Raw genomic sequence first — 26,763 nt, 5'->3', positions numbered from 1 at the left:
CATTGTCAAGTTAAGGTTGTTTACCCCTCTAGTAAGGCATTTACTTGGAGATAGTTGGGACCTTCCTGGAGGAACATTACACTCTGCCCGCTTCAAGTGTCTGTCTACGAGCTGCGGGTTACAAAGACATTCATTGTATTTACATTTCCTTCCAGAAGCTAGGTTATTGATAGAAATGCTCTGTTCTTGTAGACTGCTAAGACATTTGTAAACTGAGGGAGACTCAAGTCTTGCAGCATTGTAGCCTCTATAGGTTAACTATTTCTTTTTCCTTTAGGGCAGCCAGGAGTGCCTGCAGAATGTCACATACGTCCCATGGGTGGTGAGGGGGGAGGGGTTGAGGGGTGTCAGTTTCTTTTTTTGTCCTTAGCTTGCCTTCTGTTCCCTCATCAGGAAAGATAATTCTCCCCCATGCGTAAAATGGGAAGGCCTCCCACACAGGGTTAAGTAACCAACTTAACATAAGGCATTTAAAACGTGCCTGGCACATAAGGAGCACTTTATGTTTGCTGCTGCTACAACCACTACTGCTACTTAAGTGTTTAATAAGTCCGAGATGTTTTAAGGTGAAGAAGCAACACCCAAGAATATAGTGCAATGTAATGGTGGAAGTATCTCCTTGAAATGACAAATCTATTTCCGAGAAAGCTTTCAAAGCAGAAAACCACAAACCCCTACCATTTGTCAGCGAAAAGTCTATGGAACTGTAGGCAAAATAAAGGTCTCTGAACCCCACAGTTCCAGTTTTATTTATTGCCGCCGTGAAGTCTGCAGAGACTGTCACAGAAGAGCCAGTATTGAAAAGCCCGTTCACATCACCCCCCACAACGTGGTCCAACCCAGGCGGATTCCTAGCCCTGCCGCTTCCGCTTCCAGCCCTTTCCCCACCCCTTTCCCATTCGGCGCCCTGAAATGACGTCAGAAGCGGATGCGCTGAAATGAGCGCCTGCGCGTGCGCTGTGTGCAGGCAGCGGCTCGGGGCTGGTCAGGGAGCCTGGCGGCGGCAAGGTAATCCCACTGCCGCTAGGGCGTGAGGCGTCCCTGAGGTGAGAGGACCATGAACCGCAGTCGGCAGGTGACGTGCGTGGCCTGGGTCCGCTGCGGCGTGGCCAAAGAGACACCAGACAAGGTGAGGCCTGGTCGCCCGGAGGTAGGGGGAGCGGCCTCCTCGCGGCGTCCCCGTCCGGGCCCGCCTGGAGAAGCTGGACGCGCTACAGGCGGCCCTAACACGGCTGTTGAGACTCGCCGGGGTGAGGCCGGCTTTGGCCTAATTGTGGTGAGGGGCGCTGAGGCTCCGAGTCGGGGGCCGCGCCCCCTCACGGTCCCCTCTCCCAAGTCCAGCCCCACCCCCGAATTCGGGCGCACGTGGGCCCGGCGGGCGGGAAGGGGGCGGGGTGCTGCTGGGAGTGGGAAATCTCCCAGAGCCGTATTGACAGCAGCGAAGCTTCATGTAGAGGGAGCACGTGTGTGAAATCACTTTCCACTCCTGTGCTCGGCGTTCGGAGCTGGATGGGAGCTGTGGTGTAGAAAAACTGGTATGCAGACTGATGTCGTGAGGTTGGGAGTTGAATTAGGAATTTCTTGTAGTAAATCCAAGTGAGATGTGTGGCAGTGGGGGATGAGAGGTAAACAGGACACATTAAGAAGGAAAAACCTGGGGCATCTGGGTGGCTCAGTCGTTAAGCGTCTGCCTTCGGCTCAGGTCATGATCCCAGGGTCCTGGGATCCAGCCCCGCATTGGGCTCCCTGCTCAGTGGGAGGCCTGCTTCTCCCTCTCCCTCTGCCCCTCCCCTGTTTGTGTTCCCTCTCTCACTGCCTTTCTGTCAAATAAATAAATAAAATAGTAAAAAAAAAAAAAAGTAAAACCTGCAGAAGTTAGAGAATGGGCTTATAGTAGAGGTGAAGATTATTTAAGTTGTTCAGCTGATATTTACTAAGTGCTTTCTGTGTTTGGGGCATCTTTCAGGGTCCAGGGATAGGCGTAAACAAAACAGAAAAATTCCCTGCCTTTATGGGGTTGACATGTGCACATATGTCAGTGGGAGTAAATGCTGTGAATGAAAGGAAGGGGGTGGCATTGGATTGAATGTAATTGGGCCAGTGATGACAGAGATGAGAAAAGTGATAGGGATGTAAGTGGCTGGGAGGTGAAGTTAACAGGAATGAGGAATTGGAAGAGCCCCTGAAGGTTTAAATTCCACCAGGGCACAGACTGCTTGTTTAATTCACCATTTTCTCCTGGTTTTGGCTCCAGGAGGTACTCATTGCATACATATATAGAGAGAACAGGGCCAGGAAATTATCTCATCAGAAATTATTGAAGGAGGTGGGGCGCCTGGGTGGCTCAGCCGTTAAGCATCTGCCTTCAGCTCAGGTCATGATCCCAGGGTCCTGGGATGGAGCCCCACATCGGGCTCCCTGCTCTGCTGGGAGCCTGCTTCTCCCTCTCCACTCCCCCTGCTTGTGTTCCCTCTCTCGCTGCCTCTGTCAAATAAGTAAAATCTTTAAAAAAAAAAATTATTGAAGGAGGTAGTAGTTGTTATTAAAAAAGGGACATGTAAGCTTTTAAAGGCTATATGAGTTCCAAACGTATCTACACACTGGAACCATTTGGGAAGCTTCAAAAAATACTGATGCCTGGGGCGCCTCACCAGCCTGTTTGGTGGAGCCTGGATCTTGAACTCAGGGTCATGACTTTGAGTGCCACACTCCCTCTGCCCCCCTCGGGCATACAGCTTACTTTAAAAAAAAATACAGTGCCTATGCCCCACATACTGTGATTTAATTGGTCTGGAGTGTGAGAAGATTCCCCCCACATGATTTTAATTGCAGACAAGTTTGGTAACCACTGCTTGAAGAGTTTGAATTTATTCCACAAAATCAAAATAGGAAGAAGAGATTAAGTGTATTCTACAAAATCCCAGAAAAACTGAGATCAATGAGGGTAATTAGAAAAATAAGTATCTTTAAAAAAAGAAATATCTTTTAATTAAACTTAAAAGCCCTTAATTTCTGGAACAATGAAGGTCATCCCTCAAGAGGATTTCCATATTACTAGAGGTGGTTTAGTGCAAACTGAGTGATTGATTCATCGTCTATCATCAAGCATCCATCCCTACCATGGGCTAAGCACTGAATTATGTGTGTAAACCCACAATGACAAGTTGACTTCTGTCTTCAGGGGCTTACAGTTTAGCAGTGATGGGATGTTTTAAAAGGTTTTGAAGATTGATTAGGTGAAGAAATGCCAGTTTTGAAGTAAAGAGAATGATTCCAATGATCTTTTGAACAGGATCTCCCAAGTGGAGAGTCTTAAAGGCAGCTAGAAAGATGAAAGTGGGAGGGGCACCTGGGAGGCTCAGTTGGTTAAGCACCAGACTTGATTTCGGCTCAAGTCTTGATTTCAGCTCAAGTCATGATCTCAGGGTTGTGAGATCGAGTCCTGTGGCATCAGGCTCCAGGCTCAGCAGGGAGTCTGAAAAAAAAAAAAACAAAATGGAAGAAAGAAAGATGAAACTGGAGTTTGGGGCTAGAGAAGGATGAGTTAGGGGTAATCAGTTCAGAGGTGATAGTTTTAGTCTTCAGAATGAATGAGCTTTGTAAGGAAGTGACAGCATGTGACTCATAGTGAATACCTGGCAGTGAGAACCGGGAAAAGAGCAGGGGACCACGGCAGGGGTGGTCTGTTTAGGAATACCCATAGGGAAAATGAGAAGTAGCTGAAAAGAAATCAGAATAATTGAAAGAAAATGAGATGGACTGTCACAGAAGCCAGTTTATACAAGTTAGTCATTTTTGAAAAGTCTGGGATGAAGTAGACTGAGCAGCTTTTTTTTTTTTTTTTTAACAGTTTCAGGTAGGAAATGGATTTAATTATAAAGACCTGTGAAAATTCCATTTACGGTAAATTTAGGGAGTCTGGATTGAAGTTTGATTCTTGATGTCTTTTGGAGTTATATTTTATATTAGTTTGCAAACTTCTTTTTAATTCAGAGATTTATAATGATTTCCTTAACTGTATGGTAATGAAATGTTTGCTGTCTTATAGGTAGAACTTAGTAAAGAAGAAGTAAAACGTCTCATTGCTGAAGCCAAGGAAAAATTACAGTAAGTTTAGGATTGTTGATGTCTAAAGTCAAGTGCAGATGAAATGTAAATTTTAAACAGAGATGACAAGGTGGTCTTATTATCAAATGGTACCATTTGGGTGATTTATCTTTTTTGTTCCTTGGCGTAGAGAAGAAGGGGGCAGTGATGAAGAGGAGACAGGCGATCCTTCAGAAGATGGCATGCAGAGTGCACGTACCCAGGCACGACCACGGGAGCCCCTGGAAGATGGTGACCCAGAGGACGACAGGACGCTGGATGATGATGAGCTGGCTGAGTACAACTTAGATAAATACGATGAGGAAGGTGACCCAGGTTAGAATTCACTCGCTTCTGGTTTTTAATCACAAGCTCAGTGTATTAGATCATGCTTCTATTGTTTCTGAGCTTCTGTTGTCCTTTACGCCAGTTAAATAATCTGGCTCAAGACTGGGGCAGGTAGCATGTTTCCTAAACTAGTTTAGAAAATAAGCATAGATCTAAAAAAGCATAGTATTACATATTTTATTGCAAGTAGTGGGTATGATCTGTTAACTCAGGTTGGGGGATGGGCAAAATGGGTGAAGGGCTGTGGGAGATACACACTTCCAGTTAGGGAATGAGTAAGTCATGGGGATGAAAGCTACAGCACCGGGAATGCAGTCAAAGATGCTGTGATAAGCGCTGTATGGTGACGGCTGGTTGCTCCACTTGTGAGTGTGGCATGATGTGTGAGTGCTGGAAAGTCACTGTGTTGTATACCTGAAACTAGTATTGTCTCAGCTATACCCGAATGAAAAAAAATTTTTTTTAATCTGTAACTTGTGTCTCTTTGCAATAATGAGAGAGGAGTTATTACCCCATTTTACAAAGAAAACTGAGGCTTACAAAGATGAAGTGACTTTACCAGGGCCACACAGCTGGTGCACAGTGGAGCTGAGGGTTGAACATTCTCTTGCTGCAAAGCCTTTACTCTTCCTGTACACTTCATTAGATGCAGAGAATGGTTTTTTCCATTGGACTCTGAGTTGGGTGCCCCTAAACTTGCTACCATCCTGCTAGGGCAGATGCCATGGGAATACAGAGAAAGGAAGAACTAACCCAGCCTGGAGAAATGGCATTCAGAAACAGCTTCTTGGGGCGCCTGGGTGGCTAAGTCGGTTAAGCATCTGACTTCAGCTCAGGTCATGATCCCAGGGTCCTGGGATCATGCCCTGTGTCGGGCTTCCAGCTCAGCAGGGAGTCTGCTTGTCTCTTTCCCTTTGCCTCTCCCCCTGCTTGTGCTCTTTTACTCTCTCTCAAATAAATAAAATCTTAAAAAAAAGAAAGAAAAAGAAATTGCTTCTTAATAATCCCCACACTGTGTGGATTATTGACTGTCTTTCTTATCCAGTTGAAATTCCCATCTCTGTTGCCTGTCAGATGTTTAAGACGGATTAGTCCTGCCTCCTTAAAGTAGCTTTCCCTAACAGAGTATGTTTCTTTTCCTGAGTTTTACGTCATTTGGGGTTTACTCTAGGTCACCCTTGCAGATAAGCCCTAAGAGAATTCCAATTTGAAATAAGTTAAATGAAAAAGGCATAATAGCACCTCTTTCAGAGTCATACAGCAGATTAGTATATCAGCAGTTCTGAGAAATTTTGTAATAAACCCATTTAACTTTGTGAAACCCATCATTTTTTAAATTTGATATGACCAGGCAACCCCTATTCTGTATTGATTCCAGTGTTTCAGGATAATTTTACCTCTTCTTAATAATGACTTTTTAATAATAACTATATATTTGGGGGGGTGCAGAGGGAGAGAGAATCTTAAGCAGACTCCATGCCCAGCACGGAACCCAACTCAGGGCTTGATCTCATAAGCCTGAGATCACAACCTGAGCTGAAATCAAGAGTCAAACACTTAACTGACTGAGCCATCCAGGTTCCCTATAACTATGCTTTTAATAACGACTACAGGGAGCAAGTTAGAGAATCTGAGCAGAGTGCTAATATTTTCTAAGAGCTTCATAGTTTAATTTTATTAGAACATTGTGAATACCAAGACTATCAGGTATGTGTTCCAAGGTCAAATATAAATTTTTTTTTAAGATTTATTTGAGAGCGTGTGTGCGTGTGCGTGTGTTGGGGGAGGGGCGGAGAGAGAGAGGGAGAGAGTCTTAAGCAGACTCCCTGCTGAGCATGGAGCCTGCTACAGACCCTGAGATCCACCCACGCCCCTATAAGTGGCTTTTAAATTCCCTGTGTATTACTCAGTAGTTCCTTTCCTGACTGTGGATGATCTAGTTAATTATGAAATAGATGGTTGGAGCTAAGATGGGCTACCTTAGGAAAATGCTTTTGTCGAAATGACTTTTCATTTCAATTTATGAATTCTTGCAGATACTGAAACTCTTGGTGAATCTCTCTTGGGTCTTACAGTCTATGGAAGTAATGATCAAGATCCTTATGTTACTCTGAAAGATACGGTAAATATTTGCGTGGCTTTTCTAATTATGCTTCTTAAGTGTTTGGAAAACCTTACCAAATACCTGCTTCTAATTAATGACTTATTCTCTCCACTTAGGAGCAATATGAACGTGAAGATTTCTTGATCAAGCCCAGTGACAATCTTATAGTTTGTGGCAGAGCTGAACAAGACCAGTGCAATTTAGAGGTGCATGGTAAGTGGGGGACAGCCCTTACGGAAGGGTTCTCTAAGATGAAAATAATCACTATAATAGTTAGTGTTGTGAATTTTCAGGCACCAGATCCTGCTGGATCTCATTTAAGTTACATTGTTAATTGTACACAGTCTATAGATATGCTGGTCATTGTCCCTGGGCCCGTATGGTCTGATATGTCGCTCATACCTGACTTTTATTTATGGAAGTAGATCTCCTGGAAGGTGCTAAGGGGGGGGGGGGGCGGTGGGTGTGTTAGTCTTTTATTTGAACATTTTTGCCAGTTTTTCACTCCCCCCTCTCCCCATGGAGAAAACCTAGAAGTAAAGCCATATAAAAATACAGGAAACAATTACAGTTCTATTACCCTGAGGTAATTTGTTGCTTTGGTTTTTTACGCCAGTCTCTTTTCTGGGTACTTCTTCATTATGTGGTGGAGATTGTACTCAATAGACAGGTTTTTATTCTGCTTTTTTCCACAGAATCATTTCACATATTTCCCCTTTATTTCTTCACAAAAACTCAATGCAAGGGCTTCCGTTCCTCTGGTCTCCTTTCCCAGTTCAAGGAATATTTGCACACAACCATGCTTTGAATCTGAAGTAGGCATGGATTTGAATTTTTCATTTGGATTTTGAAATCAGATATATTTAATGTTGATATTTATTAGGTCAACAAACATTAATTGAATAACTTTTCTAAAAAAAAAAAAAGACCTTCAAGATGTCTACAGTATTCTGCCTCTAGATTTTCCCTTTTGTTTTTCTTGTCCCTTCTCCTGTGCACATCCTCAGACATGTCTGTCCTTCCTCAACAGTCTACTAGTCGTCTGTCTTTAAAATTTGGGCTCTGTTTTACCAGTGTTTCCTTACCTAATTTTTGAAAGACTTCTTAGTCATTGATGTTAACAGTATTTTTGCTCCTTAACATTATAACTCTGAATGATAAAGAGCCAGTTGTTTTAGTTATCATATTCCAGAAGAGTGTTCACAACAGCTTTATTTACATTGTGGGTCTTTACATATTTAAGAAGTAGTTTTTGACAAGCATTTAGATGTCTAAATGTGAATTATTTCTCTCCAGTGCTATTTTTTGTTTGTTTATTCTTATAGCCAGATAGACCTTTAAAAGGTAATGATGAAGTACTCCCTATGGAGCCGTTATGAACATTTGTTTTCTGTAGTGGGTGGACCAGAAGATCGGACCATTCTAACCAGTGCACATGCAGATGGGGTGTTAGGCAAATGTCAGTTCTCTGTCACTGTTCCTGTTCATTGGAGCACACCAGGTGACAGGAATGTATGAGACCTGCAGAATTTTGGCCAAGCAGTAATGACTTTGGAGGTTCCTTTTGATGCCATCAAATGTGTCTCGCTTTCAGCACATGGGCTCCTATAGGCTTAACAGGGAGAGTCTGTCCTTTTCAGTGGGATGTGATTTCTTATTCTGACTCAAAGTCTTGTCCCAATATTTTCAGTTTATAATCAGGAAGAAGATTCCTTTTATGTGCATCATGATATACTGCTGTCTGCATACCCTCTAAGCGTGGAATGGCTGAATTTTGATCCTAGCCCAGATGATTCTACAGGTAATTAGAAAAGCTAAGATGGCTCAGTGGTTCCTAGTCCTGTATGTTATTCCTAGCCACGTAAGTTATGTATTCTGTATGAATGCTTTCAGAATTTATTTTTTTAATTGTTATTTTATGAAGTTACATAGTCTTAAAACACAGTCACTTAGTGGTTTTGAGTGTGTGTCTCCAGACTTCAGATAAAGAGGTAGCTGCTGTGCTGTGGGCAGAACAGGCTGACAGCATTAGGGGCTGCAAAACCGCGAAGTTCTCATAAAAACCCAGTGTAAAGTAGCACGATGTGTCCGAAGAGTGTAGTGGCATGACCTTCCTTAGAAATCATCAAGTAAAACCAAAATGAAAAGAGAAGTAGGTTCTTGTGTTAAGTCTTTTTAGCCACAGCTACACACTACTAGTTGCCCCACCCTACTCCTTAATAAAGGTAAAATCTGGTAATACTCATACCTGGCGTCTCATTTGCCAAGCGTATTCACACTTCATGATCTGATTCAGTCCTCATCCATCTGTGAAGATGGAAGATGGTTTTTGTTCTCAGGACCTAAGCAGGGACCCTGGGGCCAAAAGACTGAGCCCTTGTTATTCAAATTCTGGTCCAAGGATCGGCAGCACAGTATTGGCATCACCTGGGAACTGGTCAGAAAGGCACATGTAGGGCGCGCTCAAGACCTGAAACAGAATATGCATTTTAACAATATTCAGGTGATAACGCATGCATATCAAAGTTTGAGAGAAAGTGCTCGAAGACATTACTCAATCTACAGTGCAATATTTTTCATTAGAAATTTTTTAAATCAAATACCTCATTTCCTCCTATAGGAAATTATATTGCTGTGGGAAATATGACCCCTGTCATTGAAGTGTGGGACCTTGATATAGTGGACTCTTTAGAACCAGTCTTCACACTTGGAAGTAAGCTATCAAAAAAGAAGAAAAAGAAAGGAAAGAAGGTAAACTTATAATTACTTAAACTCTAATGACAGAGAAGTTTACTGGTGGGGTGGAGGAAGGAGAACATTTCTTCAGTCAGACACTTTGGTGGAACAGGACAGATAGTTATGAAGTTACTGCAGCTTCTAGTTTCAAAAGGCCCATCCAAGGAAAAATTGATCTCTGATTGCACAAAACTTCCATTGCTACATTATTCGTCCTTAGACAAACCATTTACTCTCAGGTTATGATCTTTTTTGATATAGTAGCTATTCATACTAATATTCTTCGCATTTTTGAAAAAATTCTGTTTAGTATGTTGAATTCTAAATATCGACGTATTCCTGTAGTTTTTAAGACTTCACTTTGGGGTGGGGGTTGGTATTTATAGAACTGTACCACCTAGATTAAGAACTACTCTAGTTTCTCTTCTGTAAAGAGTATTTATCATGGATCCCTAAAGTAACAGGAAGACAAGGTATTTCTTTAGGTCTTCAAGCAAGTTAAGATCAAACAGTAATCTTAAGATTTAAAGAATCTTTCAAATTAACATGAGTTACAGGGGTCACTTTAATACAAAAAGTAATGAAACAATTATTACAGAGTTCCTCAGCAGAGGGGCATACCGATGCTGTCCTGGACCTTTCCTGGAATAAGCTGATCAGGTAAAAAGAAATCACATTCGGAGGGTTGTTAGAGACTGTAACCACTGTCATCTTACTCATGCCTACACCTGTCTCTGCGTTGTGTGTTGGGGGTCTCTGTGGCCGTGTCTCATTTCCCTGTCCTGCAGTATATGCCACTTGAAGGCAGGAGCTTTGCTGTCTCTATCCCCCCACATCGCCTGCCAGCTCTCTGCTCTGTAGGGGCTCGTTACGTATTTCGTGACCAAGTGCCCTCCCACTACTACCGGGGGGAAATGTGCCAGTCGTGCCGAATTGTATGTCTTTTCGTGGAAGACATTTCTCTCACTTCATTTAGTTTGCATAAAATCTCATCCAAAAAATTTTTTAAGTGATTTAATTGTAAAATATACATAATATTTACCACTTTATTTTTTATTTTTTTAAAGATTTTATTTATTTATTTGACAGAGAGCCAGAGAGAGAGGGAACACAAGCAGGGGGAGTGGGAGAGGAAGAAGCAGGCTCCCAGTGGAAGAGCCTGATGTGGGGCTCGATCCCATAACACCGGGATCACACCCTGAGCCGAAGGCAGATGCCCAACGACTGAGCCACCCAGGCGCCCCATACCACTTTATTTTCAAGTGTATAGTTCAGTAGACATTGTTATGCAACCATCACCACCAACTCCAGAACTTTTGTCATTTTCCAGAAGTGAAACTATGTATCTATTAATAACTCTCCATTCTTAGCACCCCCAGGCCCTAGTAACCTACTTTGTGTCTCTGTGAATTGACTCTTCCGGTTACCTCATATGGGTAGAATTGTATAGTATCTGCCCTTTTGTGACTGGCTTATTTCACTTGGCACGAGGTCATCCATGTTGTAGCATGTGGCAAGACTGCCTTCCTCTTTAAGGCTGAATAACATTTCATTGTTCGGATAGCCCACATTTTGTTTATCCATCTGTCGACGAACACTGAGGCTGCTTTCACCTCCTGGCTGTTGTGAGTAATGCTGCTTTACGCACACTGATGTGACTAACACGGGTGTACCAATATCGGTCTTAAGTCCCAGCTTTCAGTTCTTTTGAGTATATCCTCAAAAGTGAAATTGCCGGCTCATAGGGCAGGTCTGTGTTTACCATTTTAAGGAGCACTTTTTAGATGCCTTTTGGCCCATTTGTGTAGCTCTTTGGAGATATGTCTGTTTAAGTCCTTTGCCCATTTTTTAATCGAGTTTTTTGGTTTTTCATTGAGTTGTAGTTCTTTATATGTTCCAGATATAATCTCTCATCAGATACGCAATTTGCAAATATTTTCCCATTTGGTGGCTCACCTTCCACTCTTTTGATAGTGTCCTTTGATGCACAAAAGTTTTTGATTTTGATGTAGTCAGTCTATTTTTACTTTTGCTGCCTGTGCATTTAGTGTTATATCCAAGAAACCATTGCCAAATCCTTGTCATGAGGCTCTTCCCTTAAGAGTTTTATAGTCTTAGCTCCTACGTTTAGGTGTTCGGTCCATTTTGAGTTAATTTTTGTACGCATATAAGGTAAGAGTTCCGCTTCATTCTTTCCCATGTGTCCTCCACATACATATTCTTTATACTGATCCTTAAACAACGATTACCCCAGAAGGCCATCTTCCTAATAGCACAGTTTGTTTGAGGGGCTTCTGAGGCAAGGAAGGTAAGCATTAGGTTGAGCTTACCTGAGGGGTAAGAGCAAACTGGATTGCCCAAGGCGCATTTTCTTAACATCGCTGCGACACGGGCTACTTTGTAACTGTGAGCATGCTCGGGAGGATCCCAGAGTGCTGGCCTGCCTAGGGAGATCCCATCTTCCTGTTTGTGTTCAAACCTCTTCAGAGTTAGAACCATTTGGTGAGGGGCACCTGGCTGGCTCATTCAGTAGAGTATGCGACTCTTGATCTCAGGGTTGTGAGTTCAAGCCCCACGTCAGGTGTAGACATTACTTAAAAAAAATCTTTTAAAAAAATAAAATGCAAGTTCCTGGGCTCTAATCCCTTCAAGACTGAGTCACATCTGGAGCAAGAGCCCAGGAATCTGTTGTGTTGTTTTTGAAAGCTTCCTCAGGTTTTATCTGAATTGGGCCCGTTCTAACTAATGGGCGGACAAATAAGAGACCGAATATGAGTGTGCTGTGCTTTTAGGAACCCAGTCGTTTACAAATCTGAACTGTCACGGTGATTACATGTACTAAATTCTTATTATAGAACAGCTGTTAGTTTGAGTAACTGAGTTTGTTCTGATGGAACAACCTCGCATCGGTTCCGGCTGATTCAGCAGTGCCTTTCCCCAGCCACAGGTCCCTAGCTGCCTGTAACACTGCCCGCACTAGTACCCCTGTCCCACCCCGTCTGCACTCACGTCTTCTTGACTGTGGGACCACGTGTGTCTTTGTGTCTTAACTCTTCTACTTTCTCCATCTTATTACAGACCTTGGTTCTTTCCCCTTTCTTTACTGAAAAGGTACAGACTGCTTTTAAATACTTTCCATACATACGCTGGTGCAGAGTTTGGGATCATGGTGAAGACTAACATGTTGAGGGATGCCTGGGTGGCTCAATTGGGTAAGCGTCTGCTTTCAGCTCAGGTTATGATCCCAGGGTCCTGGGATCAAGTCCCGCATCAGGTTCCCTGCTCTGCAGGGAGTCTGCTTCTCCCCCTTCATCTCCCCCTCCCCCTAGCTTGTGCTCTGTCTCTCTCATGCTGTCTCTCTCTCAAAGAGAGAGTTTTGTTTTACTATTTAGTAAAACAAAAAACAAAATCAAAACAAAACAAAAAACCCATGTTGATGTTGTTCCTAGTTGGGGACCTTGGTTTCTATTCTAGTAAAATGCTCCCAGGAATAAAATGCATGTTCTGTGCTCATTCATACTCTTACTGTAGTGCTCTTCTTGGGAGTAGAGCATTCAGAAGTTTGGGGGATAATTTATTTTTAAGGCTCATACAATAAGAATTTTAATATGGAAGGAATCTCGGATGTTCAGAGAAGTACTAAGATGAAAAAGGTACCATGAAATTTTAACTTTTGCTGTTGGCAGGCATTGAATATAAATAAAATATTGGGAATTTAAGTAACATTAAATCTGTGACATGTTAATGACTTGTATATGGGACTTAATAATAGAAGTTTGAAATTCAGTGATTAGAAAAAAAGAATATACATGATCCTCTTAAGAGACCCTACCTGTGTCATTGAAATGTGAGTTACAAAACTGAAAGCAGTTTGTATAATGGAAGTATTTCTTGAGGAAATAATTCCAAAAATGAACCCATCAACATTTTATTTTAACAGCATTTTGGTTTTCTGGACAAATATTACTATCACTAATAACTTAATTCTGTGTTGAGCCATTTCAAGCCAGATATTGAAGAATAAGCTTTCAGTTTCAGGAATATCTGTATTTTTACAAGGAGAAAAGGCAGGCAGCTAACATTTATCAGGGGCCTACTATATTCTGGTCATTCAGCCATGTACTTGAATAGTAACCCTTTGAAGTTCGGTGTAGCGATTCTCATTGGCAGGCAAGGAAGTGAGACTGACTTTTAAGACTTACAACTAATAAATGGCAGCACCAGGAATCATTTCAGGTTTTCTGGGCTCTGAAGCCTGTGTTCTCTTGTAGAACGATGTTATTAGCACTTCATCCCTAAGAGGTAGGCATATTGTTTTTTTCCTATTAATAGCATTTAATGCCCCATTTTTATTTAAAAAAAAGTTGAGATATAAATTCACATATCATAAAATTCAATCTTTAAAGTGTACAATTCAGCGACTTGGGGTATATTCCCAAAATTGTACAAGTATCTCCACTAATTCCATAACATTTTCATCAATCCAGAAAGTCCGTACTGTAAGCAGTCACTCCTCTTCTCCTGTCCTTCCAGCCCCTGGCAACCACTAATCTTCTTTCTGTCTCTCTGGATTTGACTATCTGGACATTCCTAGAAATGGAATCATAAAATATATGGCCTTATGTGTCTGGATTCTGTCACTTTTGTGTAATGTTCTCAATGTCCATCCTATTACAGCATTTATTAGTACATGGTTCCTTTTTATTGCTTTTTATTGCTTGAATGGGTTTACCACGTTTTGTGTATCCACCAATGAAGACATTTGTTTTGTGTTTGTTTTTTGCCTCTTATGAATAATACTGTAAACATTCATGAACAGATTTTTGCACAGACCTGTTTTCATTTTCTAGGATTATACACCTAAGAGTGTAATTGCTAGGCCATATGGTGGTGTCTATACCATTTCCATTCCCACCAGCATGGTAGCTAATTTGTCTGTTCTGCTAGCACTTATTACTGTCTTTTTCATTATAGCTGGCCCGTGAGTATGAAGTGCATCCTATGTTTTCATTTTCATTTCTTTTTTTTTTTTTTTTTTAAAGATTTTATTTATTTATGTGACAGACAGCCAGCGAGAGAGGGAACACAGCAGGGGGAGTGGGAGAGGAAGAAGCAGGCTCACAGCGGAAGAGCCTGATGTGGGACTCGATCCCAGATCGCCAGGATCACGCCCTGAGCCGAAGGCAGACGCTTTAACGACTGCGCCACCCAGGCGCCCCCTCATTTTCATTTCTGTAATGAACAACTTCTCACATGCTCACTGGCTGTTTATAGATCTTCTTTAGAGAAAAGTCCATTCATATTCTTTACCCATCTTCTTAGAGATTGGGGTGTCTTTTTATTATTTGGTTGAGAGTTCTTTATATATTCTCGGATCAAGTCCTTTATCATATATATTACTTACAAATCATTTTCTCCCATTCTGTGGACTGTCTTTTCACTTTCTTGATGATTTCATTGGCTATACAAAAGTTTTTCATGTTGATGATGTCCAGTTCATTTATGTCTCTTGTTGCTTAGGCTTTTCATGTCCTACCTAAGACACCATTGCCTCACCCAGGGTCACAAAGATTTATACCTGTTTTCTTCTGAGAGTTTAATAGTTTTAGCTGTTACATTAGTAGGTTCATGATCTATTTTGAGGTAGTATGAGATAGAGGTCTAACTTCATTCTTTTGCATGAGGATATCCAGTTGTCCCTGAACCATTTGTTGAAAATACTGTTGTTTTCCTCGTTGAACTGTGAATAATCTTAACATCCTTGTCAGAAACAAATGACCATAAATTTTGAGGATTTATTCTTCATTCTCTTCTGTTAACCGGTGTGTCTGTTCTTAAGCCAGTACCACATTGTTAGGATTACTGTGGCTTTTCAGTCCATTTTGAAATCCAAACTGAATTTTCAACTTTGCTCTCTTTTCTAAGATTATTTTGGCTATTCTGAGTCCCTTGCATTTCCATATGAATTTTTTTTTAAGATTTATTTATTTTAGAGCACGCATGAATGGGTGGGACAGGGGGAAAAGGAGAATGAATCCCAAGCAGCTTCACACCAAGCGCAGAGTCCAATGAAGGTCTTGATCCCGTGACCCACGAGGTCACAACCTGAGCGAAAACCAAAAGTCGGATACTCAACTGACTGAGCCACCCAGGCAACCCTCCATATGAATTTTAAAGCCAGCTTGTCCATTCTCCACCAAAAAAAGTCTGCAGGGATTTTGAAAGGGATTGGTTGAATCTACAGTTCAGTCTTAGATGGCAGTATTTTGTCCTAACAACATTAAATCGGAGCACCTGGCTGGCTCAGCCGGTGGAGCACACAACTCAGTCTCAGGGTCGGGAGTCTGAGCCCCACACTGCGTGTAAAGATTACTTCAATAAATAAGTAAATCTTTTTTAAAAGATGAAGTCTTCCAATCCATGAACACGGGATGTCTTTCCATTCATTCAGATACTCTTTCTTTCAATAATCTTTTGTAGTTTTCAATATGTAAACCTTAAATGCGTTTGTTAAAGTATTTATTCCTTTTGTTGTTATTGAAAATGGAATTCTTATATTTGGTGCTCTTGACTTTAAAAACAATTACCTGATTTGTCTCCTCCCTTTCTCAGAAACGTGCTGGCAAGTGCATCAGCTGACAACACTGTAATTCTGTGGGATATGTCCTTAGGGAAACCAGCAGCTAGCCTTGCTGTACACACAGACAAGGTATGGTGATTGAGTGGATAAAAGGGATTCTAAAAAATATGGGACAGATGTTGGCTACAATAATCCCAAGCATTTATATATGGCTTTTTGTGAATTACAAAGTGCTTTGACATGCTGTCTTCCTGGACCTTCACAGAGCCCATCTTAGAGATGCAAATGTGGAGGCAGATGAAGTGACTGGAAACGTTAGTACTCTGCAGCATGATTACAGACCCACAAAGAGACAAGGGTGGGGGTCACCAGAGGAGGTTAAAGAATTTAGCAGATCTGTTATTGCAGAACTCCGGGATCAGGTGTGCTGGTGTACACTGTGGGACTTCAGAGTATGTAGAGTTGTCCAGTGAGTTTGATTGCTCCCTTTTTGTTCTCAGTATATTTAACATTTGAGGGACATAAGTATTCTGCCAAACACAACTTGAGAAATCCTGCATTGTCTTTGAAGTATCCACTTTATTTGAAAATGTTTTGTCCTTTTGATTATGTAGTACATTTGTTTCTTTAAATAGTACTATATTTCAAAGGGAAAAATTTACGGAAACACTGCCAAGTTGATTTTCTTGATAAAGTACTAAGCAGTTTTAACAAAACCAAACAAACACAGATTTGTTCCTTTATGTTTTCTTCTATTAGGTCCAGACTCTGCAGTTCCATCCATTTGAAGCACAGACTCTGATTTCTGGATCCTATGATAAGTAAGAAAACACGGCAGGAATTATCGCTGCTGTTTTTATCCTCTAATTCATTAGTATCACTTGATGCTCAGATAGGATATAATACTGAGTGTTTGAACTTCCAGTAATACTTACTCGTCCTTCTCAACTTTGGTCCTTTCAGTCTGCAAGGGAATGTGGTTCTGTCGTAATAATGTAGCTCCTCACGAGCAACTACTTTGATTTTCAGAGGGCATAGGAGTTAGCCATTGCTATGAAACAGGCTGTCCCAAAATTCAGAGACTTAAAACAGTAATTTCTTATGCCACTGCAAGATTAAGCTAATCTAGGCTAGGTTCACCTGTTAGGTCTGCTGATCTTGGCTTGGCTTGGTGGGGCTTTGGAGATTTGGCGCTCCTTGTTTGACATCCTCATGGGACCAGTGGGCTAGCCCACACATGTCCTCATGGTGAGGTCAGAAGCTTAAGCAGAGAGGGGCGCCTGGGTGGCACAGCGGTTAAGCGTCTGCCTTCGGCTCAGAGCGTGATCCTGGCGTTATGGGATCGGGCCCCACATCAGGCTCTTCCGCTGTGAGCCTGCTTCTTCCTCTCCCACTCCCCCTGCTTGTGTTCCCTCTCTCGCTGGCTGTCTCTATCTCTATTGAATAAATAAATAAAATCTTTAAAAAAAAAAAAAAAAAACTTAAGCAGAGATACCAAACAAAGCCTCTTGAGACCTAGGCTCAGAACTAGAACACTTCTGTCTTACTGGCCTGAAACCGATAACACAGGGCGGGAAACAGACTGCCTTTATGGATGAATTTCTACATTCCTGACAGGGGGTGTGGATTTGGGAGAGGTGAAGAATTAGACCCATTATAGTCTTTCCCAGGGGTTCCAGTCCTGCATGTGCATCTTTTTACAGATCGGGTCTGAAGGTGGGAGAAAGACTAGGAGAAGCAGAAACTAACCTGCAGTCTTTGATTCCTTACTCTTTTAAGGAGTGATAGGTTTATATTTTTTAGTTGGGAATTAAAAAATCTATCCATTGGCTCCCCCAACAAAGTAACGTGCTTGTAGAGAGTAAATGTGGCTAAGACATGAATTATCTGGCACTGAGCACTGCTGGGAACAGAAAATTCGAAGTTGTCCTGGTCTTCTGGAAGTAGAGAGGATTCATCTTGTAAGTGGAGGGCTCAGCCTGGAGATGGTCAAGGCTGCTCTGATACCCAGAGCCACCAGTGCCTTCAGGTGACAGAACCAGAGTCCACCAGTGAGTGAAAGTCAACTCTATTTTAGAACCTTAAAACAGGCTTTAAATAATTGGCTCTTGAGTCCACAGTGTTGTTTTGTTACCATTTCATTATAAATAAACATGAAACACATAGAAGAATTGAACTCCTAAAATCCTAACTTGGCCTGTCTGTGTCCAGGTCAGTGGCTTTGTATGACTGCCGAAGTCCAGATGAAAGCCATCGAATGTGGCGATTCAGCGGGCAGATTGAGAGAGTGACTTGGAATCACTTTTCACCTTGTCACTTTTTGGTGAGACTACGTGCTACTGTTTTGCTTATCTAGGTTACTAATGATTTACTCTAATTCCATGATAGAATCTCTGAGAAGCTTTTTCTAGTGGGTGAGTGGTTGGAGGGGGGTGTTTTCGGGTTGTTTTTGTTGTTGTTGTTTTGAGATCAGGAGTCACATGTTCTACCAACTGAATCATCCAAGTGCCCTGTTTTTTCTGTATTAACATCATGAAATAGATTTTAGGGTTAAAAAAATTTTTTTAAAACAACAATGGATCAGCCACAAATGTAACATGAAAATGATTTTGCTAATTTTCAGCCATTTCAAATTGCCACATTTTAGATACTGATTTTCGTTGTATTATTAATGTGTTTCTTTGAAATATTAAGTATGGCTAATCTGTTTTTTAATGGTTAATTTCATCCAAGAAGATATTCTTTTATTTAAATTAAATGGAGCTACCGTGATGAGAATGCCAGCCTATTTAATTAATATAGCAGTCTCCCAGATAGGAAAAAGTGTTCTTTGTTTAAATATCCTTAATATTTGTAGGATAACAGTGTTCTGTGTAACATCCAAAGATTCCACAGACCTTTCAATACATGGAGAAATAAAATCACAGCTTTCATCCAGAATATTAAAGAAATTGTGATACATCCATATGTTTCCTAACTTTTCTAAAGTAAAATATGTAGTACTTAATGAGGGGAAAACAGCTTCCTTAAAATATGTGGACAGTTTTAATAAGGTTCCTGAAACGACGATTCTGAGCACACTTAATCTCATCTCTGTGTTCAGAGGTGCACTGTTCCCAGCTGTGTGGCCTGAAGCCAGGTTCGTTTTATGGTGATCAGCGGTGAGGTCCCAGTTGTACTTGAATGTTGTGTTGCACTTTGGCTCTCGACCCTCAAGCACACATATTTCCTGAGGTTATTTGCTAACAAGTTTTCATTGGTACTAAGATCACAAATATTTAGGAAAATGGGAAGTGATAAAATGGTTCACCTCCTTCCTTCCAGGCTCCCCAGGATGAGACCTCCGTCCTCTTCTGCTTTTGTTCCCTTCGCAGCCCAGCCGTCAAGACTGTATCACTTGTCCCTTTTTTCCTCCCTGTTTCCTGTCGTGCCTGTTGCCCAAAGCCGGCACACAGGCCCAAGTCTCTCTCCCATCCTTGACTAGGTCTGTCTCTTGGTTCCTTCTTTCCTCCCCTTTCTTGGAAGTGTAACAACCCTCCGTAATCTGCCTGCCTTATCTGATTAAACCTTTCCATAAAGCGCGGTTTCCTTGGCTTCCCTGACCTCCTTTGTTATACTCTCTCTCTCCCTGCTTCCGTGAGCTCCTCCGCAGCCTGTACCTTAAGCGGCTGTGCTGCCCAGGCCTCTGTTTTCTTGGATCTGACCTCTGCTTGCACAGCCCTCACCCACACCACCACCAGAGCTTCCTCCTCAGTCCCACGGCACGGTACACGCACCAGCTGCAGCAGACCGTGCGGGAGCAAACTCCGCCCATGCCTAAGTAAATCTGCCCTGTTCTTTTTTAATAAGTGCCTCAGGTAAATAGGTGGTTTTCACTATAATTTAAACTGTTTACCCACTGCTAAATTTTATTGCCATGTAGCATGACCTTGCCCATCTTTTACTCTTTCCAGGCCAGTACAGATGACGGCTTTGTATATAATTTGGATGCACGTTCAGATAAGCCAATTTTTACACTTAATGCGCACAATGATGAAATCTCTGGTGAGCACAAGTAGTGTTTCATTTCTATTAACTTATGATGAAGTAAATCTGTACTTCAGAGTCTGAACTAATCTTCTCTTCCTTTAGGTCTTGATCTAAGTAGTCAAATCAAGGGATGTCTTGTGACAGCATCAGCAGACAAATATGTGAAGATCTGGGACATATTAGGAGACAGACCAAGTCTGGTTCACTCTAGGGACATGAAAATGGTAAGAATTTCTCTGGACATCTTTCTTTTCTGCTTTTTTGTTTCTGACCTGTATTGTCATCTTTCCCTAGGACTCAGTGCATTAAGGAATGTGGATTTGTTGGGAAGTTCATTTGAGCTTAGTCAAATTTGGTGGGAGGTTTGTGACTTAGTCATTGATTCCTCTAAAACTGTCCTATCTGACATGATGAACAGTTATTTGGTAAGAAGGGTGGAAAGAGGATTTTCTAGGACTTAAGTGGAATGGCCATAGTGTTCTTTAACCCTGAATTGAGAGCCATCCCAGAAAGCTTGGACCTGTAGGACACTGTAGCTATTAGGGTCAGTTTAATCTATCATACCTCTCTCTGCAGGACTAGTTTTGACTGCACTGACATGGATTACTATGTAGTAGCAAAAAATTTTAGAAATAACCAGAATTCATTTAGCAGATATTTACTGAGCACCTACTATATGCCAGGCACTGAGTTAGTATAATTGTAGGGGTAGAACACTGCACATCTCCTTGTACAAATATATGTGGGGAAAGTAAGTTAGATGCAATTATATAATACTATCTCCTGCTTACATTTGTTTAAATTTAGAATATCTTATCCCAAAACATAAACAGTGATTATCTTAGTGATTTTTATACTTTTTCATGTTTATATTTTCTGTAATGCATATATATTAGTAATAAACATAAAAAAAATTAGAAGTTTAAAAAATGACTTAATGGTGACCTGTAGTAGCATCATTGCTTAAAAAGGAAAATAAAAGTTTGTGGGAATACTGAGCAGATTTGAGACCTGAGCAGTCAAGAGTACACACATCCTCACAGAATGGCCATCGTGCTGAACTTATGTGGCTTTGTTTTGTAATATTCCTGCCACCTTGTCTCTGAACTACTTTGCAAGAGGCTTAAAAGAGATACTGGTGAGTTGGTTCAAATTCGTGTAGATAGGAGCAGGGGTTTAGATCGTGGCTTTCTGGAAGGACTGAAATCACTGACCATCTGTTTTCTTCTTCCTAGGGAGTTCTGTTCTGTTCTTCCTGTTGCCCTGATTTGCCATTTATTTATGCCTTTGGAGGTCAGAAGGAAGGGCTTCGGGTCTGGGATATAAGCACAGTCTCATCAGGTAAAAAATCTTAATTGCCTTTTTCTAAACAAGAAAAATGTGTGGTTTGAATACATTAGGTAGAGCTAGTGTTCATCCTGTAATGTAGTCTGCTTGGGGAGATAGACCAGATCACATGTAATGTGGAGATGTTCATGTTCACAAATTTGTCTTCACAATTTAAATGACCATTTTAAAAATATTTATGACAAAATATGAATTTATGGGAAAGCTGGAAGGAAATATAACGTGATCTCTAAGAACTGCCCGCCTTTTCTCAGCTACTTCCTACAAAATCCAGCTTTCCTTGAGGGACCACTCCCCTCCCTTCAAGGGAACCTGGCTGCTTGCTTATTACCTTGAGGTAGTCTGGTTTGTCCTATAAACACGGAAGACCATAGCTCCACTGATTACTGACTCTTCCATGTAGAAAAACGGTTCTAAATCCAAAAAAAGTTTTCTGCTAGTTCTGATACAGAGAAAGATGAAAGAAAAAGTAGTCACTTTATCAAGGGAAATAGTAAATGAAACCGGGACAACACAAAGTTAAATGGTAGACCAATTTAAAACACGATTAACCTCATTCAGAATGTTAATTTGGATTTCTTAGTTGGTCATTTCATTTCCCATTTATAAAGGGTTAAATATATTTTCATAAAATTTCCACACTAGGGCAGAGAACCATACTGTTCATTTCTATATCTTATAGGTTCTTAATTTTCTGATCTGGTAATTTCTTAACTTTATTTTTTAGTAAATGAAGCATTTGGAAGACGAGAGAGGCTTGTTCTTGGCAATACAAGAAGTTCGTCCATTAGTGGCCCTTTTGGGAGCAGGAGCTCAGACACACCAATGGAATCTTAATGCAGAGCATAAAATTTCTGGTTTTTATTACCTTAACTCAGTTTTAAAAAACTGGCCTAGAAGCATCCATGTGTGGCTACAGCCACATAGTGACTGAAACAAACTTCATTTCCTACTGCCAGACATTCCTCTGCAGCTATGGTGGCAGCACAAACAGGGCTGGTGTTTGTGCTTGCCTTTTAAATGTGTGGTGTTTAGGGCTCCTACTGCATTTCTTGAAGAGGATAATAAAGAGGTTTTTAAAAAATAATTCCTTAAATATGCCGTGTGTCATAGGTAACCTACAGGTTTGTAAAATAGGTAGCAATTTATGGAATTTTAGAAAAAGAAAATCCTCTGATCTTAAAAGATGGGTAAACCCAAGCCTAGAAAGCCTGTGATTTGTCCAACATTGTACAGTAACCATAAACAAACAGGGGCTGGTGCCCCAGGAATTGTTCTTTTCTGACTTGACTTGTTTTCCAATTAATGTTCATGATTTTAGAAGTGTTCTCAGTGCTACTCATAAAGTTCAGTAACTAAAAAGTGGCATGTCTCTTTTCCCCCAGCATGGTATTCACTGTTATCAAAGAAAAAAGAGGCATTACATTATAAAGGTTTCAGCCCAACAAGAGGATAGAACATTCATAAATATCATAGGAGCAGCTAAATATATAAAGCCAATGCTAACAGACCTAAAGGGAGAAATAGCAATACAATAACAGTAGTGGACTTTAATACCCCACTTTCATCAATAGACCAGACAGAAAATCAATATGGAAACATTGGCCTTAACAGCCATATACAGAACATTCCTTCTGAAAGCAAAGAACACACATTTTCTCAAGCACACATGGAAAATTCTCCAGGATAGATCACACATACCACAAAGTCTTAATCTTTGCTGACCACAGTGGTATGAAACTAGAAAATTACATGAAGCACACTGGAAGATTTGCAAATACATGGAGATTAAATAACATGCTACTGAACAGCCAATGGGTCAAATAAGAGAAAAAATACCTTGAGACCAGTGGAAACACCACATACGAAAACTTAGAGCAGTCCTAAGAGAAGTTCACTGCATTCAATGCCTGTATCAAGAAACAAGAGCTCTCAACCTAATTTTACACCTCAAGAAACTACAAAACATGAACAAAGCCCAAAGTTAGTGGAAAGAAGGAAATAAAGATCAGCGTGGAAATACATGAAATAGAAGCTAAAATGAATTTTTTTTTTTTTTTAAAGAAAATTGACGACAAACCTTTAGCTAGACTAAGGAAAAAGGATGCAAAATCAAACATGAGAAAGTTGTTGTTACAACTGATAGACCACCAAAATAGATCATAAGAGACTACTATGAACAGAGTACAACAAATCAGATAACTTAGAGGAAATGAAAAATTCCTAAAAATATACTACCTACCAAATCTGAATCATGAAGAAATAGAAAATCTGAAGGGACCAATTACTAGTAAGGAGATTGAATCAGTCATCAAAAACCTCCCAACAAACAGAAGTTAAGGACCAGACAGATTCACTAATTCCACCAAACATCTGAATAATACCTAACCAATCCTTCTCAAACTCTGCAAAAAATTGAAGAGGAGGGAATACTTCAAACTTGTTTTATAAGGCCAGCATTATCCTGATATTAACTAGAAAAGGACACCACACAAAAAAATATAGGCCAGTATCCTGATGAACATAGGTGCAAAAAGCTTCTACAAAATACCACATTCAACAATCAAAGGATCCTATGTCGTAATCAAGTGGGATTTATTCCAGGGATGCAAGGATGGCTCAATACCTGGAAATCAATCATGATACATTTCATTAACAAAGGATAGAAATCATAAGCTCACCTTAATAGATGCAGAAAAAACATCTGACAAAATTGAACATCCACTATAAGAACAAACTGGGTTAGCAGGAATGTACCTCGACATAATAAAGGCCATATATCACAAGTGTACAGCCAACATCTCAGTGAAAAATTGAAAGCTTTTCCTCCTAAGATCAGAAACAAGACAAAGATGCCCACCTCCTTTTATTCAACCTAGTATTGGACGCCCATAGCAATTAGGGTTTGGAAAAGGAAAAAGCATCCAAGTCAGACTCCACCAAAAAACTGTTAAAAATAATAAAATTCAGTAAAGTTCCAGGGTACAAAAATCAATATGCAGAAATCTGTTGTATTTCTACATACTAACAATGAACTATCAGAAATTTCATAATCCCATTTACATTTGCATCAAAAAGAAAATAATAGGAATTTAACCAAAGGGGAAAGACCTGTACCCTGAAAACTGTAAGACACTGGTGAAAAAAATTGAAGTCAAATAGGTATAAAAGCTGATCCATGCTCTTGGAATGGAAGAGTATTGCTAGGATGTCCACACTACTCAAAGTAATCTACAGATTCAGTGTAATCCCTATCTAAATTCCAGTTGCGTTTTTCACAGAAATAACCCTAAAATTTGTGTGGAACCACCAAAGAACCCCAAATAGCCAAAGCAATCTTTTTTTTTTTCCCCTTAAGATTTTATTTTCAAGTAATTGCTACATGCCACATGGGACTCAAACCCACAACCCAGGATTCAAGAGTCACGCACTCTACCAACTAAGCCAGCCAGGCTCCCCTAGCCAAAGCAGTCTTGAAAAAAAACAACAAAGATGAGACATCATGCTTTCTGATTTCAAGCTATGTTACAAAGCTACAGTAATCAAAGTAATATGGTATTGCCATAAAAACAGACACACAGATCAATGGAACAGAATAGCCCAGAAATAAACCCATGCATACATGGTCAACCTATAACAAAGGAACCAAGAATATACAATGGATAAAGGACAGTCTCTCCAATAAATAGTGCTGGTTAAACTGGATGGCTACATGGAAAAGAATGAAACTGGACCACTATCTTACACCATATATAAAAACCAACTCAAAATAGATTAAGGCCTGACCATAAGACCTAAAGCCATAAAACTCCTAGAACATCGGTGATAATCTTGACATTGGTCTTGACAATGATTTTCTATATCTGACAAAAGCAAAAGCAATAGCAACAAAAAATAAGTTGATAGCACCAAATTACGCTTCTGCACAGTGCAGGAAACCAACAAAATGAAAATGCAACTTACAGATGGATGAGAATATTTGCAAATCCTCTGATAAGGCGTTAATACCCAAAATATATAGGAAACTCCTACAACTCAATAGCCAAAAAAAAAGAAAAAAAAATCTGATTAAAAACGAGAGCACTTGAATAGACATTTTTTAAATATGACATACAGATGGCGAGAAGTATGTGAAAAGGTGCCCAACATCACTAATATCAGGGAAATGCAAATCAAAACCACAATGACACAATATCTCATACTCATTAGAATGGCTACTATCAAAAAGACAAGAAATAACAAGTGTTACACAAGTAGAGAAAAGGGAACACTTGCGCACTGTTGGGGAGAAGGTAAACTGGTGCAGCCACTGTGGAAAACAGGATAGAGGATCCTCAAAAAATTACAACTAGAGCTACCATATGATCCAGAAATTTTACTTCTAGGTATTTATCCAAAGAAAACAAAAACTCAAAAAGACATCTACACTGCCATGTTCATTGCAGCTTTGTAACAGCCCTGACAGGGAAACAACCTAAGTGTTCACCAATGGATGAAAAAGAAATTGTGTGTATACAAACACATACACACATAAACATATTGTGGAATGTTATTCAGCCATAAAAAGGAAGGAAATCTTGCCATATGTAAGAACATGGATGGACCTTGAGGGCATAAATTATGCTAAATGAAATGATCATACCATATGATCTCGCTTATATGTATAATTTTTTTTTTAATCTGAGCTCATAGATACAGAGAACAGATGGGTGAAATGGGTGAAGGTGGTCAAAAGGTACAAACTTCCAGTTATAAAATCAGTCATGGGGATGTAATATATAGCATGGTGACTATAACTAATAATATTGTATTGTATATTTGAAAGTTGCTAAGAGTAAATTGTAAAAGTTCTCATCACAAGAAAATTTGTAAGTATGTATGTGGATGGATATTAACTAGAGATGTTGTGAGCATTTCACAATAGATACAAAAATCTTAATGTCATATAACTGAAACCAATATGTTATATGTCAATTATATCTCAATTTTTAAAAAGTAAATGTGAAACACAAAGTAAAGATTGCCCCCTGAGGCAAAAGACAGTGTATCTTAATTGCTTCTGTCATGGCCAAAGTATATTACTTCTCCCAAATGTTCTACTTATCCCAACAGTAATTTCTCTCCCCCAAAAGGAGTTAAATACAACAAAAAAGAAATGATACATGATTATATTAAAAGCAAATTAAACAGACTCGTAAATTTGATTTCCTGGAATTCTGCAGTAGATTAATTGGGAAGTACGCCCAAAGAAAACCTGTAAGGAAATCAGGGAAGCAGAACTGGGCAGAAGGAAAAGGTGAACCATTATGAAGTTTCAGCAGATGTCCCTTTCAGATCTTTAGCTCTAAAGCTGAAATGACCCTCCACAGAAGTCTGGAATTAAGGCACTGTGGTTGAAACGTACACCCACCTCATCTTTTGGTTCAGGCAGTCTGCTGGGAATAAGCAGTCTTTCCAGGCAAGGCAGCTGCCATAAGCGGAGAGCCATTTCCAGAGAAAAAAATTCACTGGGAGCAGTCAGTAGCCAGCACCT

The 26,763-nt window shown here is 40.4% G+C and overlaps 1 protein-coding gene across 1 annotated transcript; it reads left to right on the top strand.

Annotated features, from left to right (window-relative positions):
* Positions 1 to 942: 942 nt before the first annotated feature.
* On the top strand, positions 943 to 26,421 carry PWP1 (PWP1 homolog, endonuclein). Its single transcript, XM_045779757.2, has 15 exons — positions 943 to 1,129; positions 4,049 to 4,107; positions 4,238 to 4,422; positions 6,471 to 6,556; positions 6,655 to 6,751; positions 8,229 to 8,339; positions 9,159 to 9,289; positions 9,873 to 9,934; positions 15,887 to 15,983; positions 16,614 to 16,675; positions 18,066 to 18,177; positions 19,808 to 19,898; positions 19,986 to 20,107; positions 21,119 to 21,224; positions 21,958 to 26,421. Exons 1-15 carry the CDS (start codon positions 1,058 to 1,060, stop codon positions 22,065 to 22,067), a joined length of 1,503 nt encoding a protein of 500 aa, XP_045635713.1. The 5' UTR covers positions 943 to 1,057; the 3' UTR covers positions 22,068 to 26,421.
* Positions 26,422 to 26,763: the final 342 nt, after the last annotated feature.

The sequence above is a fragment of the Ursus americanus genome, chromosome 17, assembly GCF_024610735.1.
Source record: "Ursus americanus isolate L20-20 chromosome 17, mUrsAme1.1.p, whole genome shotgun sequence".
NCBI classification, from domain to species: domain Eukaryota; kingdom Metazoa; phylum Chordata; class Mammalia; order Carnivora; family Ursidae; genus Ursus; species Ursus americanus.
The sequence above is the reverse complement of the archived record's forward strand: the minus strand, read 5'-3'. Positions and strand labels throughout refer to the sequence as shown.

Excerpts from the sequence above, each read along its gene's own strand:
- PWP1 (XM_045779757.2), top strand. The coding sequence starts at position 1,058 with ATGAACCGCAGTCGGCAGGTGACGTGCGTGGCCTGGGTCCGCTGCGGC. Across the intron at positions 1,130-4,048 it reads CCAAAGAGACACCAGACAAG|GTAGAACTTAGTAAAGAAGA; the intron begins GTGAGGCCTGGT and ends GCTGTCTTATAG. Across the intron at positions 21,225-21,957 it reads TATAAGCACAGTCTCATCAG|TAAATGAAGCATTTGGAAGA; the intron begins GTAAAAAATCTT and ends TTTATTTTTTAG.